The sequence below is a fragment of the Rana temporaria genome, chromosome 4 (genome assembly GCF_905171775.1).
Source record: "Rana temporaria chromosome 4, aRanTem1.1, whole genome shotgun sequence".
Taxonomy (NCBI): domain Eukaryota; kingdom Metazoa; phylum Chordata; class Amphibia; order Anura; family Ranidae; genus Rana; species Rana temporaria.
Window position 1 is genome coordinate 141,383,169 of NC_053492.1, and position 16,643 is coordinate 141,399,811.

The 16,643-nt window shown below is 41.5% G+C and overlaps 1 protein-coding gene across 1 annotated transcript in view; it reads right to left on the reverse strand.

The window, feature by feature from the left end:
• The window catches only part of DIPK2A (divergent protein kinase domain 2A), a 48,819-nt gene extending 34,276 nt beyond the window's left edge, over positions 1–14,543 (reverse strand). The window contains exon 1 of the mRNA XM_040349108.1: positions 13,626–14,543. Within this exon, the coding sequence (XP_040205042.1) occupies positions 13,626–14,279 (654 nt within the window). The 5' untranslated portion in view covers positions 14,280–14,543. The remainder of the gene's footprint in view (positions 1–13,625) is intronic.
• Between the last annotated feature and the right edge of the window lie 2,100 nt (positions 14,544–16,643).

The window sequence follows — 16,643 nt, forward strand, 5'->3', positions numbered from 1 at the left end:
GGTTAAAAAAAACTAAAATTAGCCCTTTATAGTACAAAAAAGCAAATCGCTACTGTAAATATTACTTTCACTGTCCCACAGTAAAAATGAACCCCTTACAGTAGAGATTTGCTCTTTTTGTACTTTTGTTTTTTTTTAACCCCATTATGTTACTAAACATCTCAGGCCGGGGTCACACCTCTGTGTTTTGGTGCTTTTTGCAGAAACACACTACAGATCATTTACATGTTTTCCTATGGGACACGTTCACATCCATGATTTTTTTTTCCAGCTGCTGCGTATTTGGAAAGGGCAAAGACTTAACGCAAAACAGTGCCATTTTGTTTGTTTTTTTGGTTCAATATACTTCAACGGGGAAGCTGCAGAAAAGCATGTAATGTGTTTTTGTGGCAATTTGTGTTTTGTAATCTGTCCAACAACAAATTGGCCCAAAAAAAATTAAAAATTCATTTTTTTTTTAAGGCCATTATCCGATTAATTGAAATAATAATCGGCCAACTAATCGATTATGAAAATAATCGTTCGTTGCAGCCCTAGTGTCTAACTCAGGGGTTGACAAATTTGCTTGGAATCTAGGAGCCAGCTAAAAAAGTTAGGAGCCAGAAAACGCACCCCGTCCCGACGAGCTTGCGCGCAGAAGCGAACACATATGTGAGCAGCACCCGCATATGTAAACGGTGTTCAAACCACACATGTGAGGTATCACCGCGATTGGTAGAGCGAGAGCAATAATTCTAGCCCTAGACCTCCTCTAACTCAAAACATGCAACCTGTAGATTTTTTTTAAACGTCGCCTATGAAGATTTTAAAGGGTAAAAGTTTGTCGCATTCCACGAGCGGACGCAATTTTGAAGCGTGACATGTTGGGTATGAATTTACTCGGCGTAACATTATCTTTCATAATATTAAAAACATTGGGGATAACTTTACTGTTGTCTTATTTTTTAATTAAAAAAAGTGTAATTTTTTCAAAAAAACGTGCGCTTGTAAGACCGCTGCGCAAATACGGCATGACAGAAAGTATTGCAACGATCGCCATTTTATTTTCTAGGGTGTTAGAATAAAAAATATATATAATGTTTGGGGGTTCTAATTAGAGGGAAGAAGAAGGCAGTGAAAATAGTGAAAAATTACATTAGAATTGCTGTTTAACTTGTAATGCTTAACTTGTAATACCAACGGCTCACCACCAGATGGCGCCAGCTCACAAAAAAATATATTTTTTTTTTTGGCCCCCTTCCAAGCCAAGTCGCCAGGACCCCATTTCTAGTCGCCATGGCGACCTGGCGCCCGGGATTTGTCGAGCCCTGGTCTAACTTTTAATCGACACTCCCAGCAGATCACATAGTTCAGTGTTTACTCCTGCCAGGAGACATGCAACGCGGGAACCAGCAGTAAATTTGCAGGGTTCCCTCATTGCTGCAGTGTGAACCGAGCCCAACACTGTAGATAAAGTCTTGTAGACCAACAGAACTCAGTTTCAAGTCGGCAACATACATTTCAGGTAAATTGGCACAAAAGATGTTTAATTACCAACAGAGGTAGGAAGATGACAGTCAGCAGTAAACAGCTTCAAACATGCTTGGGATAAATATTAGATCCCTAGTCAGACAAACAAGGTTCATGGAAAGAAAAATAAATAAACCCCCCCCCTCCCATAAAAATGGGCAGACTCGATAAACTACTCCGTCTTTTTGCCATCACTTTTCTATGTTTCTATCTATAAAAGTTTGCTTTGTTTCAACATCAACTATAGCTTGAGTTAAAGGGTCACTAAAGGAATTTTTTGTTAGCTAAATAGCTTCCTTTTCCTTACTGCAGTCCTGGTTTCATGTCCTCATTGTTGGTTTTTGCTTTGATGTTGCTGTAATTCTCCTCTGTTCTGGATACTTGATGATCACCACAGTACTGGGAGATTTCCCTCTGTGGTGACTAAATCAAGGAGGTGTGTCTAAAACTTCTCAGCACCAATCCAGTTTCGTTTTACAAACCATCACTGCCCTCTATTGGCTCTTTGTCACTGTACATCAGAGAACCAGGAAACAGCAAAAACTAAACTAAATTGCAGGTACATTATAGGATTGGTTTTTATCTATATTTAAAAGGAATCCGTTAACTTTTATGTCTCTATACCCTGTAAACAGTCATTTCAGCAAAAACATTTTTTTTTTCTTTAGTGAACCTTTAATAAGCCTGTCCTCTGCCAGCAGTTGCAAAGTTGGACCCCTGCTCTCTGTGGAAGCAGTGGTCTCCCTACAGAGGTTCAACATTCCCCATGCTGCAATCAGGGCAAGACCTCTGCAGAAGGATCACTGCTTCTCCAGAGAGAAAAGGTCCTACTGCACAGCATACTGAAAAGGTACTAGCTATATATGGAACCGGCCAAATGTCGATCCATCTATGGGCAGGCTGGTATAATCAATCGACTAGCAACCAGCCTGTTGGAAACATCTCTCAAACAGCACCGGCAGTGCCAATGAGTGGCAGCGGGGAAAGCTCCCCTCAGAATACAATAGCTGAGTGGGACAGATTACCCCATCCACATCACATGTATGGACGGGGGAAACGGAGTCATTTTCTTTTGTTCAACCTGCTGGTTAGAAAAAGAAAAACACACGACTTGTGTATGGCCAGCCTTAATTCCAACGTATTAGAAAAAGGAAAAAAAGACATCAACACTTTTTGCTTTGATGTACCTGGAATGTATTTGCCTAAACTGAACCAAGTGTTCAATTCACTGCCCTGCAGTACTAAAAGTAGATGGCAACTCTTGCTTTTACTCACGTGATACCGTGACAGAAGACTGGAGCCAAGACCCCTGGCCAATTAAAATAAAAAACCCAATATACAGTGTAATCATCTGAACTTCCGACATGCACAATTCACTCCAGTGTCCTAAGGTCATCAATGATTCAGGTAAGGTGAGGGTTGCACTGCTCAGTCATGAAAAGCACTGCCAAAAGCAAATCACAACCTACCATCATTAGGTTTAAATAATATTTCTTTAGGCTGGCCATACACCAATTTCCTTTTAGAATATACAATTTTTTTTAATTTTGCCCCTATTGAGAATTTTAAATCTATGTTAATAAAATGATTTTTTACGGTCTGCTATAAAATAAAAAACAAACACAAATGTATTCATCGATTTAAGCCAATATGTATTCTGCTACATATTTTTGGTAAAAAATAAGTCCCAATTAGCGTATATGGATAGGTTTGCACAAGTTAGTCTACAAACTATGGGATGTCTTTTTTTATTCTTACTAGTAAATAGCGGTGATCAGCAAATTTTTAGCAGGACACTTTTTGGGTACCAGTGACACCAATACAGTGATCAGCGCTAGAAAAACAAAAATGCACGATCACTGTATAAATGACACTGTAAGGGAAGGGGTTAACATCAGGGGCGTTAAGTGTGCTCCTAGGGCAGTGATGGCAAACCTCGACACCCCCAGATGTTTTGGAACTACATTTCCCATGATGCTCAACTACACTGCAGAGTGCATGAGCATCATGGGAAATTTAGTTCCAAAACATCTGGGGTGCCAAGGTTTGCCACCACTGTTCTAGGGTGTGCTTTCTAACTGTGTGGAGGATGGACTGACTGGAGGACGAGAGACATCCATGTTCCCGATTAGCAGGAAGACTAGATCGGATCTGGCATCGGGGGCATTTGCGGGAGTACAAGTACTCCTGCAAATGCTCAGTATCGGTCCCGATACCGATACTGGTATCGGGACAACCCTAGTTACAAGCATTTGCCATAAAATTCAGTAAACTACAGTCCTGAACACGATTTTTCTCCTTTCAAAAAAATTCCTGCAAACTGAACTGCCTTTAAACTACTATAAAATGACTGTGTGTACATGTACACATAAGATAACGTGGAGAGCTCAGGGGCTGCTGAAAAAAATTCCCATCTGCTCCTAAACTTCAGTTTAGCAGCTGTAATGCACATGACTCCTTGCATGTACAAAGATACAAGAATGCCTGTCTACTTCCAATTGCAGCTAATACATTAACTTTTGCTACAATTTAATTCTGTGGAATGCTGCCAACACAAAGCGTAAAGATTTTCTGCTATAGTAGAAATATTTTTGAAGCATCTATAACCATTTTGTTCAGTCTAGAAAAAAAAAAATAGGTAACAATTTAAATACTAGTCTGACATGCCTGTTAGAGATGTCCCTTCAATTCCTGTTCTGGCGACCAGGTGGTTGCAGTCATTACAAAAGAAACAAGCAAAGTATATCAGCAGCAGATCACTGTTTATTCAGTATTCACCGACTCCTGAAAAGGCTTCAGGCTAAAAAAACAAAAAGCATCATAATATAATATGCAGCAACAGATGAGTTAATCTGAAGGGAATATAACCTGTTGCTTGCGTTCCAAACCAAAATTTAGTATGTTCATTTAGTTCAGGCAAATATAAAAAAATATTCATATGTAAAACACTCCGTCAGCAGCAGGTTGTGCTACGAAGGGCCCCATTTATGAATCAGTAGTAGGACCTTACAAACAAAGTACACCTACTTACTGCAGAGGTATGTTCTACAAATGTGCACTGTACTTCACTTGCTTCAGGAAGCCATGCAAGTGGTGCAGAATTCCACACAATACCATTCCCTCTTCAAAAGCTCCATATAAAAGTTGGTTACAGACAGTAAAACTGAGCAAGGAAGAAATCATTGAGCTTTCTAAGTGGACTGTTAACAGTATGCTCTCCGCGCACTTTTCTGAATATATAAAAAGAAATGAACAATGAAATTTTCCTTTGAGGTATAAATAATCCCCTCACCTCTAATCACCTGAAGTGATTAAATCTGACAAACAGTGATTGGGACTATTTTGTAAGCACCGCTACTGTACTATAATCCGTACTACAAATAGATGACTAAAACTTCAAAGCTACCAAGAACATTAATCCCACACCAAGAGACTCGCACGATTTATGGCCAATAGGCATCTGAACAAAGTCCAATGCTGTCCAAGCACATAAATATTCATGCAAACCCTAGAGCAAAGGCATACGTTTATTGCAGAAACCAGGTTAGTAAACAGATACAACATTCTAACAAAGGCCAATGTTTTCTAAAGGACTAGTAAAGCTGAACTCCAGCCTTAAAGTGGATGTAAACTCTGAACATTTTTATTTATATGTACAGTATAAGATTTCCTATCATCTGTGCCCAGTCTTGCCACACAGAGTTAATCCAGCTCTGAGCAACCCTCTTTTATTGTTCAGTGAAATAAAACAGACTTACAGAGAAAAACCTTAGTCCGTTCCGCCCCCTTGCTGTGAGTAACAGGTTATTTACATATCTCATGCACTAGCCTGAGACGGGCATTATTTTTTAATTCCCACCCCCACTCCTTTTCTGAAGTCATGTGGTAACTTTTCTGGATTTTGACTGGATGTTAGTGATCAAAGCAGAATTTAGTGTAAGAAATACACAGGAAAAAATGCATGTTGACAAAGGGAATGTAGAGGACGGGGAGTCTACTGACATCACGACTCCACCCACCGAGCTCCAGACAACAGATCCACTCACAGAATCTGCAGTTTTTCAGTTCTTATAACAGACAGAGGGAAAACATTTGACAGATGAGGATACATGCAGGAGGCATCTATATCCTTGTAGATCAGCACTATGGCAGTAGTTTAGAAAGGAGAAAGACAGATTCAGGACAAGATCAGCTTTTTGTTTAGCGGGCAACCGGCTCCAAGGGAGACAATGGCTCAGAGCCTCTTATTTAATAAAGGAAATGTAAAAAAAAACATAACTCTTGTAGTTTGTTAACATCAGTTTTTTTGGTGAATGGAAAGGAGATGATGTACCCGATACTAGGGCTGCAACTAACGATTATTTTCATAACCGATTGTTTCGTGTAATCGATCGGATAATAGCCTAAAAATAAAAAATAAAAATTGTGGGCCAATTTGTTGTTGGGCGGATTACAAAACACAAATGGCCGCAAAAACACATTACATGCTTTTCTGCAGATTCTCCATTGAAGTATATTGAACAAAAAAAAAAAAATAGCACTGTTTTGCATTAAAAAGTCATTGCCCTTTCCAAATGCGCAGCAGCTGAAAAAAAAAAAAAAATCATGGATGTGAACGTGTCCCATAGGAAAACATGTAAATGAACTGTAGTGCGTTTCTGCAAAAAGCACCAAAACACACAGGTGTGAACCCAGGCCTGAGATGTTTAGTAACATAATGGGGTTAAAAACACAAAAATAAGTACAAATAATCGCTACTGTAAGGGGTTCATTTTTTTACTGTGGGACAGTGAAAGTAATATTTACAGTAGTGATTTGCTGATTTTTTACTATGAAGGGCTAATTTTAGCTTTTTTAACCCCATTATGTTACTGTCCGATTAATCGATTATGAAAATTGTAATCGATCAATTAGTTGTTTCGGCCCTACCAGATAGCCATTCACATGGGAAGGTTAAATTCCAATAAGCCCCTTGCCCACAGACCCAAACAACCACCGGCCAGGGTTGTCGGGAAGAGGCCCATGTCCTCATCAACATGATACGGTGGGCTCGCTTGTCCCCTCCCTTGCCTGACCTACCGGGCAGCATGCTCAGATGAGGGTCTGGTATGGATTTTGGGAGGGACCCCACACCATTTAAAAAAAAAAAAAAAAATTAATGTTGGTGCATGGGTCCCTTCTAAATCCATACTAGACTCGAAGGGCCTGGGGGAGGGATCTCACCCTTTTTTCCTTACATTCAGCTTTCAGTGGAGAAGCCTGCTGACAGCCGATTACTCATCGATTGTTAAGGACACGGCGGCCAGCTTCCCAACCCCTGCTTAACAACCAGCTATATAGAAATATATATATTAAAAAAAAAAAAAAAAAACTATAAAAAAAAAAAAAATAAATAAAAATATCGCATTGCAAACACAACCACCACTTGCATTTCTGGTGCAGTTCCATTGAAGTTTATTACCAGCAAATTACAGGAAAAAGGTCCACGGCCTTCTCCAGAAATGCACCAGCTGCAAAAAGTATAGATGTGAATTTGTACCATAGGAAACCATGTTAAATAGACTGTAGTGCGGTCCTGAAAACTGCACTAAATAACACATAAGAGCACATTGTTGGCATCTAATCCAGACATGCCCAACCCTTTTGTTGTTGTGGTACCAATCATTAGTACATCAGCCCACTGAATTTTCTTGACAACACAGTCAGTGCACAGGATGCAGTGTCTCTGCAACTTTTGGCGTTTTGCCATTTGTATGGGTCCCAGTTCTTATGAGGTGCATTGCATGACTTTCAGCAGATTCAATGAAAGTATTTATGGACCAAGACCTCTTTCACACTGGGTCGCTTTGCAGGTGCTATAACGCTAAAAATAGCATCTGCAAAGCAACCTGAAACAGCTGCTGTCTCTCCAGTGTGAAAGCCTCAGAAGCTTTCACACTGGATCGGTGTGCTAGCAGGACGGTAAATAAAAAAAAAAGTCCTGCTAGCATTATCTTTGGAGCGGTGTGTATACCGCTCCTGCCCATTGAAATCAATGGGGCGCCTCTGTAGAGGCACTTTGCTAGTGGTTTTAACCCTTTATCGAGCGCTGGTGAGGGGTAAAAGCACCCCACTAGCGGCTGAATAGTGGGGCCCCTGGTGTGAAAGGGGCCTAACTGATGAGCACTCGGTCTGATTTTATGGACTGCAAGACACATATATACTGTACAAGAGTTTTTCAGAAAAAGCTGCGATTAAACTCCCTTTATCAACCCTCCTCTCACACTCATGTAAACCAAAAACTGGTTCAGCTGAAATAAAAGTGTCTATACAGCATCCGATAATAAAGTCAAAGGGGTGTTTAAATCAAAAATAGAATACATTGCAGCTTACCAATCATTCGATATGGTGGCTGCATCAATTTTCTTAGGCTACTTATCTCTGTTTTCACCTGGTGATCTGACCACCAACACACCTCCTGTACTAGTGTGCCCCCACTCCTAACTCCTAACTTTTAGCTGGCTCCTAGATTCAAAGCCCTGTACAAGCATTAAATACAAACTGAAGCCATACTTCAGCTAATTTATAAGAAGTTGCAAGTTTTTTTACTATTTGGGATAAAAGTTTCACAAAAATAAAAAGCTGATCATTGTAAGCACCCCTGCTAGTGTTACATGGTTTGCCTCATCTCTGTAGCTGATGCATTCTGCTGAAGAGCTTGTTATTTTGAAAAACAGGACTTACTGGCCATAGCACCACTTTAAATAAAAGCCAAAAAAAAAAGGAAAAAACTAATGCAATGTATAAACTGCAATATAATAAGTACAGTAATACCTTGAATTACCAGCATTATTATTAATCTAAAGCGCTCGTATATCAAAGCGAGTTCCCCCATGGGTAATAGTGGAAACTCAGATCATCAGTTCCACAGCCAATGCTTGTCTATGCAGTACCACATGTGGCCAGATGTGTGGGGGGCGCTGGAGACGCTCTGAGATGGCGTGCCTGAGTGTTTCTCCAGCGGCCTAAAGTCTGCTTGTCTTGTGAGATAACGCTCGCAAAGCAAGTCAGGATTTTTTTTATTTTAAAACAGCTTGCATTGTGAAACGCTCGTAAACCGCGTAACTCGCAATCCGAGGTACCACGGTATTTGTTTGAGTTTAATACTGCTTCAACTTCTATGAAAACGAAAAGCTCCAACTAGCTCTTAGCTCAGGGGCAAATCTGAATCAGAAGAAGTTGGTTATGGCACATGACTTAATAGAACTCAACATAAAATGTAACAAGGGCAGGAATTTTCTAAACATAATGTAGGGTTATGCAAACGAAAAAAAAGTGACAAAGTATAAATTAAAAAAAAAAGTTTGCGTATGTAAAAATGTATTTAAAAAAGGAAAGATCTTAGTCGTCATTTCACAGCAAATTAAATGATAACCATCCAAGCAAGCCATTAATGTACAGTGCACATTACAATACTACACACCCCATGAGCCAGCACTGCCATCTACTGCACTCACTTCTTCCTGTCAATCCTGATATTCCAGAAAAATAGACTGCTAGCAAGATCACATTGCAAATATTTAGCTGAGATGCAGCAATGAAAACAAACCAGGTTAGTGTATATAATAAATTACATTTTAGATTTGAATGTGATCTTAGGGGGCAACTCTTTACTATATATTTTAATACATAAAATAAAGAATGTTTATACCATGACATACACATATATACATATACACACACACACACACACACACACATATATATATATATATATTTTATAAATAAAAATAAATGCAAAACCTTGGTTTGCAAGCATAACTTGTAATCCGAAGCACTTGTATATCAAAGCATTTTTTTTATTTATTTTTTAACACAGTGTAAAAAAGAGAAGAGAGGCGCCTCCTCTAAGTAGCAATAAGTTGCTAAATGTTGTACCTTCATTAAATGTAACCAAATTCCTACACTTAGAGGCTCCTCTTTTTTATACTCAGTTGAGACATGACGCTACTCTTATATCAAGACATCGCTTGTCTTGCAAAAACGCTCTCAAACCAAGGTTTTACTGTATATAAAAACTATAGTATTACAGGAGGTTTCCTACAGCCAACACCGTAAAAGTGTGTGTTACAATGTAAGCATCAACAAAAAAAGCTAAAATGTTGCTCTCAAATATAATAAATAAAGCTACAATAGCAAACTGGAATATAAACAAAACTAAGACAGCAGAAGATTGCAGGACATTATACTGTAGAAGGCAGTACAATGCAGTTACATTTCTTAGTTGTACTGACTAATTGTTTTTAGGGTTTTTTCCAATCATTTAGAAAAATAAAAACACATTATGCATAAGTGATCTATTAAGAAATAAGAAAAATTATACTGTAAATGCTTACTACTCAAAAACTACTTCAAGCCAACTTCCAAACTGACAACACAAGTAATTACAGCAAACAGGGTTCAATGTGACTGGATCAAATCATTTATGGATCACTTGTCAATATACCAAACCTAACAACAGAAAGAAAAACGGCAGTGTTTCTTAGGAGGAGAGAAACCCATTCAACTGCAAATCATTTCTTACCAAACAAACACAAACTACAGTGAAATAATCAAGCAGTGCATTTGAAAAATAAAACCTGGCAGAAGCAGCTTTCTTGCAGTATGTGTATTATAAATATTAGACAACAAAAGGAGGACATGAACTCAAACCAGCATACATCTTTTCTAATGTCATCTGCAGAAGGCAGCTGGTCAGGAATCAAAATGTATTTCTCTGAAGTAAGCTTTAAGTGTTGCTGAAACAGAAATGGAATACTGTACATACTAGCAGAGATTTCACCTCGAGGAAACAAAACACCGGTCAGATATTGTGAACATGAATGAGGTAACCCAACATACCTACCATTGACATCACAATAACAAAGACTGGAAGGCTAGTCACTCTGCCCCGTGTTTAGTTCAGGAGAAAAAAAGATCTAAGAAGTATAAAACAAACTTTATGCTTCCCAGGCGACTTTTGTCTGCTTTTTAAAGTACATGTGTTAACATGCATTTAGCCATTCACAGTATCTAATCTGACCCGGTCACAGAGCTTAATTTTCTCCAAACTCAGCAAAACTGAACACACCTATATGTGGGCAACACACCTATATGTGGGCAACACACCTATATGTGGGCAACACACCTATATGTGGGCAACACACCTATATGTGGGCAACACACCTATATGTGGGCAACACACCTATATGTGGGCAACACACAGTGTCAATTACAACATTCATATATATGCGTTTAGAAATACATGTACGTCACTGCCAGAGTGAATGAGGCCTAACCCAATTGCAGAAAAATGTGACTAAATCCTTACTGTAAACAAACCACTGTGCAAAAATGGAAGCCTCTCCAGTAACTGTTTCCCTTAATGTTCCCAACATTAACAAAATCTGAAAAATGAGGAAAGAACACAAATAGCCCAACAGGAAAAGAAAACCATAGGTTGGTCCTAAACAGAAACCAAGTCCTGCCGATAGGCAACTACAGTCTCTATCATTCAGGTGCAGACAGAGCATGCTGGGACCTGTAGTTTCACAAAACTCAGGAAGCTATGTAAAGAAACCTTTCCTGGGAGAGAGGCAGACAATGGCAATTCTGAATACCGTCTGTCATTTTTGACCTCTTGCTCCAATACCCTGTGTCCTTTACCTGGAACAAACATGAAAACGTGTATGTCTGGTTGTACATATTTGTATACTTAATCTATATATCCATAGTACTAGGCAGACAACTTCTCTTCAGAAGGGGACCACCACCAACAGCCCACCCATATATGTCTCAGAAATTATTTAAATCATTTTCATTCTGGCATAACTCCCAGGTAGGTATTAAACATGGTTATTCCTGTAATATCCAACTCGTAAAGACCCCTTCTGGGCAGGAAGAAAATAAATAAATAAAAATGCATAATCTTTTAATGGCCCCCCGTACTGCAAGAGCAAAATGCCGATTAGGTCTAGGAGATAATTTCCCCTTCTCCTTGGTGCTCTCACATTGACATCAAGTACAAAGTAGGGGCAATAGTCCTACGTTGTATGTGAGGCTCTGGAGAGAAGAGCAGACTGTCACAGGGAGGGGAAGGTAAAGTTATTACAACTTCTAACCCCTGCACTTCATAAACCTTTAACCCATGCACTACTGCAAAGACAGATTTGTCTACAATCCCAGAGTTCTGCTTTGAAGTATAACAAAAGGCAAATCTCTTTTTCATGCATACGATTTTCTGCTGCGTTTATACTGCATTTAAAAAATGCACTCAATTGCATCTGGTGTGAATGAGTATTAAAGAGATGCTTTAACCCCCCCCCCCTCTAATCCCTTCTACCTTACGCAGGGTTACCTTTAAAAGGCCCACCCGCCCAGTGAAATCTGCTGACATATGTCACCATCATTGGGAGCCGGCTGTCTGCTTGGGGCTCTTTCAGCCAGCCCCACCAAGTCAGTTCTGTGGCCATAGTGTCCTTACACACTCCTGAGATATGTGACAGGAGGCTGCAAGAGCAGGAAATCACCATTGGCACCTAAGTGATAAAGGAGGCTGGGGGGGGGGGGGGGGAGCCAAGAGGAAAGTAAACAGCAGAGTATGAGGGGTTTTTTAAATAGTGGGAAAATGTTTTTAGCTCACATACATTATATTTATCTATGAAGGGCATGCCTGATTGCATACAGGTTGAAAGGGCTTAGGTTTGACCTCATATGGTTTCGGTAAATATAAGGGAAAAGTGTATAATGTATGGTAAGCCTCACACGGTTTCTGCATGCATTTTTTTTCCCAAGTAGCACTTACATGTGTTTGTACATGTTCATGCACGTTTCCTCACATTTATGTTCCAGAGAAAAAAAAAAAACATGCTGAGCTTTCTTCAAACACACATGAAATCGCTGCAATGGTGTAAACTAGGCACTTTTTTCTGGCATGTGTGTTTGTGCCGAGTTAAAAAAAAAAAACGCACCCAACTATATCTAACATATATGAGCCCGGCAGGCCAGTTCACAACAGAAAAAGGTGCAATCTCCATGCTACAGGTGAACACAGATGTAGGTGCCAATGAACTGTTAATGGCACATAAACGCAGCACAATTGCATCCGACAAATCCCATGTGGTTTCAGTGTGGTGAATAGTGAAAAAAATAGTTCCTGCACAACTCTTTCAGCTGTTGGGAACACAATGGAAATATGCACATTCCAGCCCTTAAAGGAGAAGTACCGCCAAAACTCATTGGCTCCACTTCTCCGGTGGATCACAGGAGCGCGGCTCGTTTTGCACTCCTGCGACCCATTTTCAACAGACAGTGGAAATCCGCTGACGTCACAGCCGGTCCAGGCTTGCGACACTGGAGTCAGGATCTGCCTACATGCCTGGGCTGGCATCAGGCTTGGAGGGACGTGGGGAGCTTGAGCCGGAAACGTTTGCCCCCTCCACAGCCCAGTGCTTCAGTGAATGGGGGGGGGGGGGGGGGGGGGGGGAGAGTCACCCGCTCTCTGCTCATGGAGTCCTGAGAACCAAGCAATCTGTAGTGTTAGATTGCTTGGTTCTTAGTGTTGGGGGACTAATGCTGCACCCACCTAGGGAAGTATAAATCTGAAAAAAAAAAAAAACCACATAGTTCTCATTTAAAAGAATGCCCTTAGTTCTGCATTCCTGTGACCCAGATTCAGCAGACAGTAGGCTAAAGCCAGCTGTTAGCTGATCCCAACTTGTCAATGTCAGAAGCAGCTGGCTCAGCCCCTCAGTGATCCAGTAGGAGCCTGAGGAAACTGCTCCCTCCACAGCCCAGCAAGAGCTGGAGGAGCAGAGAGCTGGTGGCTGACAGTCACTGCTCTTTGCTCAGATTAGACCCCAAAAACTGAGCGATCAGCTGTGTTTGATCGCTCAGTTCTCAGCAGGAGACAGATGTAGCACCGGATTGATGAATCAGCCACCTAGGGAAGTTCAGAATACATTAAAGTTTATTATTTTAGTGTCCCCACACTCCAGTGAAAAGTTTAGTCTTTGGCATAGTTGAGCTGTATGAGAAAGGCTGCAGACAACAGATAGGTAGTGAAGTTCCCCGGGGGTGGGTAAGGGATCGGGTCTCACCTGCAGTACAAGGGGCTCTGGGTTGAAGGCCAGGGTGAGCAGTAGCTGCATACGTTCGGCGTCCTTGAGGTTCTTGAGCAGGAAGCTGCCGGAGTCCTTGGTCTCAGCATAGCGGCGGACCACTCTGTCTAGCAGTCTCTGCGAGGGGCAGTGCACCAGATCGGACCATCCCTCCACCACGTCCGGGGTAAGCAGGCGGACGTCTCCATTGAGGCGGGCGAAGTCAGTCTTATACATGGCCTGGAGCAGATCACATCGGGGCCGGCCGGTGGCTCTCTTACAGATCCTCTGGTCTAGATCGGCCAGCTCTTGGTTCGAGCCGAGGCGTTTGAGGACGACCCTCCGGCTGCCCTCGCGGGGCTCTCCGTACTGGGCGAAGTGGACGTTCTTGACGTTGAAGAAGTCGAGGAGGCGGAGCCGGCTCCAGCCCTCGAAGCTCAGCTGGCCGTTCATGAACTTGCGGCACCAGCTGGTCCCGAAGCACGCCGGGCACTTATTGAGGCTGAGGAAGCGGCGCTCGGTCAGCTCGTTCCGCTGGAAGGAGGCGAGGAGGGAGTGAGTGTTCATCAGCATGACGACCAGCAGGCTGGCGGCGAACAGCAGCTTCACGTAGCGGTACAGGCGGCCGAACTTGAGCGAAACAAGGCGCCACATGATGGTCCTCCCGCTCTCTCCCACCACCCCCCTCCTTCTTCTTCCTTCTCCTCAGCGGCGGCGGTGGTGGCTTCGCCTCCCCGCGGCGGCGGCCGCTGTCTCCCCACCGGCGGGGCCAGTTCGTAGCCGAGGCTCTCAGGTAAACGTCTCCTCGGTGGCGCCTCTCCCTCCTCCTTCTTTTCGCTCCCCGCGCTCGGCCAGCTCCGAACTTACTGACAGAGGCGGCTCGAAACATCCGGAGCCAACAATCGAGGGGAGGGGGCGTGGCTGTGTGCAGGGGGAGGAGGCGGAACGGTCTGTGTTGTGTCACGTGATCTGCCCGGGAGGCGACGCGCGGCTCGCTGCCGCCATCTTGGGATGGGCAAAGTTTGGGCGAGGAGCAGACACTCCCATGTTTTTGTTTTGTCTCTTCTTACACACCACATCCATAGGGGATCGGTTTATTCCTGGCAGACATAAAAGACTGTATAAATGCAGTTACATCATAATACATGGATTTTCCTGAAAAGCAGTATTAACCTCTTTACCACCGGGCTTGTTTTTCAGATTCAGTGTTTACGAGACTAAAACAGTTTTTTTTGCTAGAAAATTACTTAAAACCCCCAAACATTATATATATATTTTTTCTAACACCCTAGAGAATAAAATAGCGGTCTTACAAGCGCACTTTTTTTTGGAAAAAAATCACCTTTTTCAATTAAAAAATAAGACAACAATAAATGTGGCCCAATTTTTTTACATATTGTGCAAGATAATGTTACGCCGAGTAAAATGATACCCAACATGTCACGCTTAAAAATTGCGCCCGCTCGTGGCATGACGTCAAACTTTTACCCTTAAAAATCTCGATAGGCGACGTTTAAAAAATTCTACAGGTTGCATTTTTTGAGTTACAGAGGAGGTCTAGGGCTAGAATTATTGCTCTAACTCTAACGATCGCGGCAATACCTCACTTGTGTGGTTTGACCACTGTTTTCATATGCGGGCGCTACTCGCGTATGCGTTCGCTTCTGTGCGCGAGCTCGTCGGGACCGGGCGCTTTAAAAAAATATTTTTTTTGTTTTCTTATTTATTTTTATTTAGTTAATAATTTTTTAAACTGAAATAAAAAAATAAAAAAATTGATCACTTTTATTCCTATTACAAGGAATGTAAACATCCCTTGTAATAGAAAAAAGCATGACAGGTCCTCTTAAATATGAGATCTGGGGTCAAAAAGACCTCAGATCTCATAATTAGACTTAAATGCAAAAAAAGAAAAAAAAATTGAAACTGTAATTTTTTCGAATGACAAAAAAAAAAATGTTTCTTTAAGACGCTGGGCGGGACTGACGTTTTGACATCACTTCCGCCCAGCAGAGCTATGGGGGACGGGCGAAGGAAAGATGGATACCTCGGTTGTGGAAGCAGCTGCTGCCGTTACCGAGATATCCATCTTTAAAAACAGGACGTCTTTTGGACATGGGGCGGTGGTCAAGAGGTTAACCACTTCAGCCCCTTCCCGACCAGGCCATTTTTTTGTGCCACTTTAACTGACAATTGCGCGGTCGTGAGATGTGGTTCCCAAATAAAATCGACATCCTTATTTTCCCACAAACAGATTTATTTTGGTGGTATTTGATCACCTCTGCGCTTTTTATTTTTTGAGCTATAAACAAAAGAACGTCAAATTTGAAAAAAAAAATATATATATATTTTTTACTTTTTTCTATAATAAATATCCTCCCAAAAAGTCTTGATATACAAGTATCGTTATGTCACAATTGAGTATAAAAGAGAAGAGAGGCGCCTCTGAGTGTAGCAATATGGTTACAACATTTAGCAATATTGCTACACTTAGAGGCGCCTTCTCTTTTATACTCTGTAGCTCTTGCTGGATTTTGTCTCTAATCCCCTTGTGGAGGCTTCCATTTGAGGATGGACATTTTATGGTTACACAACCTGGTCACATTGCTATAATCTTTTTATATGGACTATAAACTGAAGGACTTATCAATAAATGGTTGTGGAACAAATCATCTGAGTTTCCATTATTTCTTATGGGGAAATTTGCTTTGATTTACAAGTGCTTTGGATTACAAGCATGCTTCCCGGGAACGAATTATGCTCGCAATCCGAGGTTTTACTGTACATGTATGAGAAAGTATCCTCTTCTCTTTGTATTTCTTCTTTTGTGTAAAAAACCTGGTGATCCCGCCGGTCTCTCTGCTTTCCTGTTAAATACTGACCACACTAGGCATGAGATTACACCATGGTTAGTTCTCTAGCTATGCTGGGAACTCAGCCTGCTTTCCTCCAATGATCAGACTTGTCCTGACCTATGCCCCCCCGACCACGCGCACACACACAGCCATTCACTGGGAA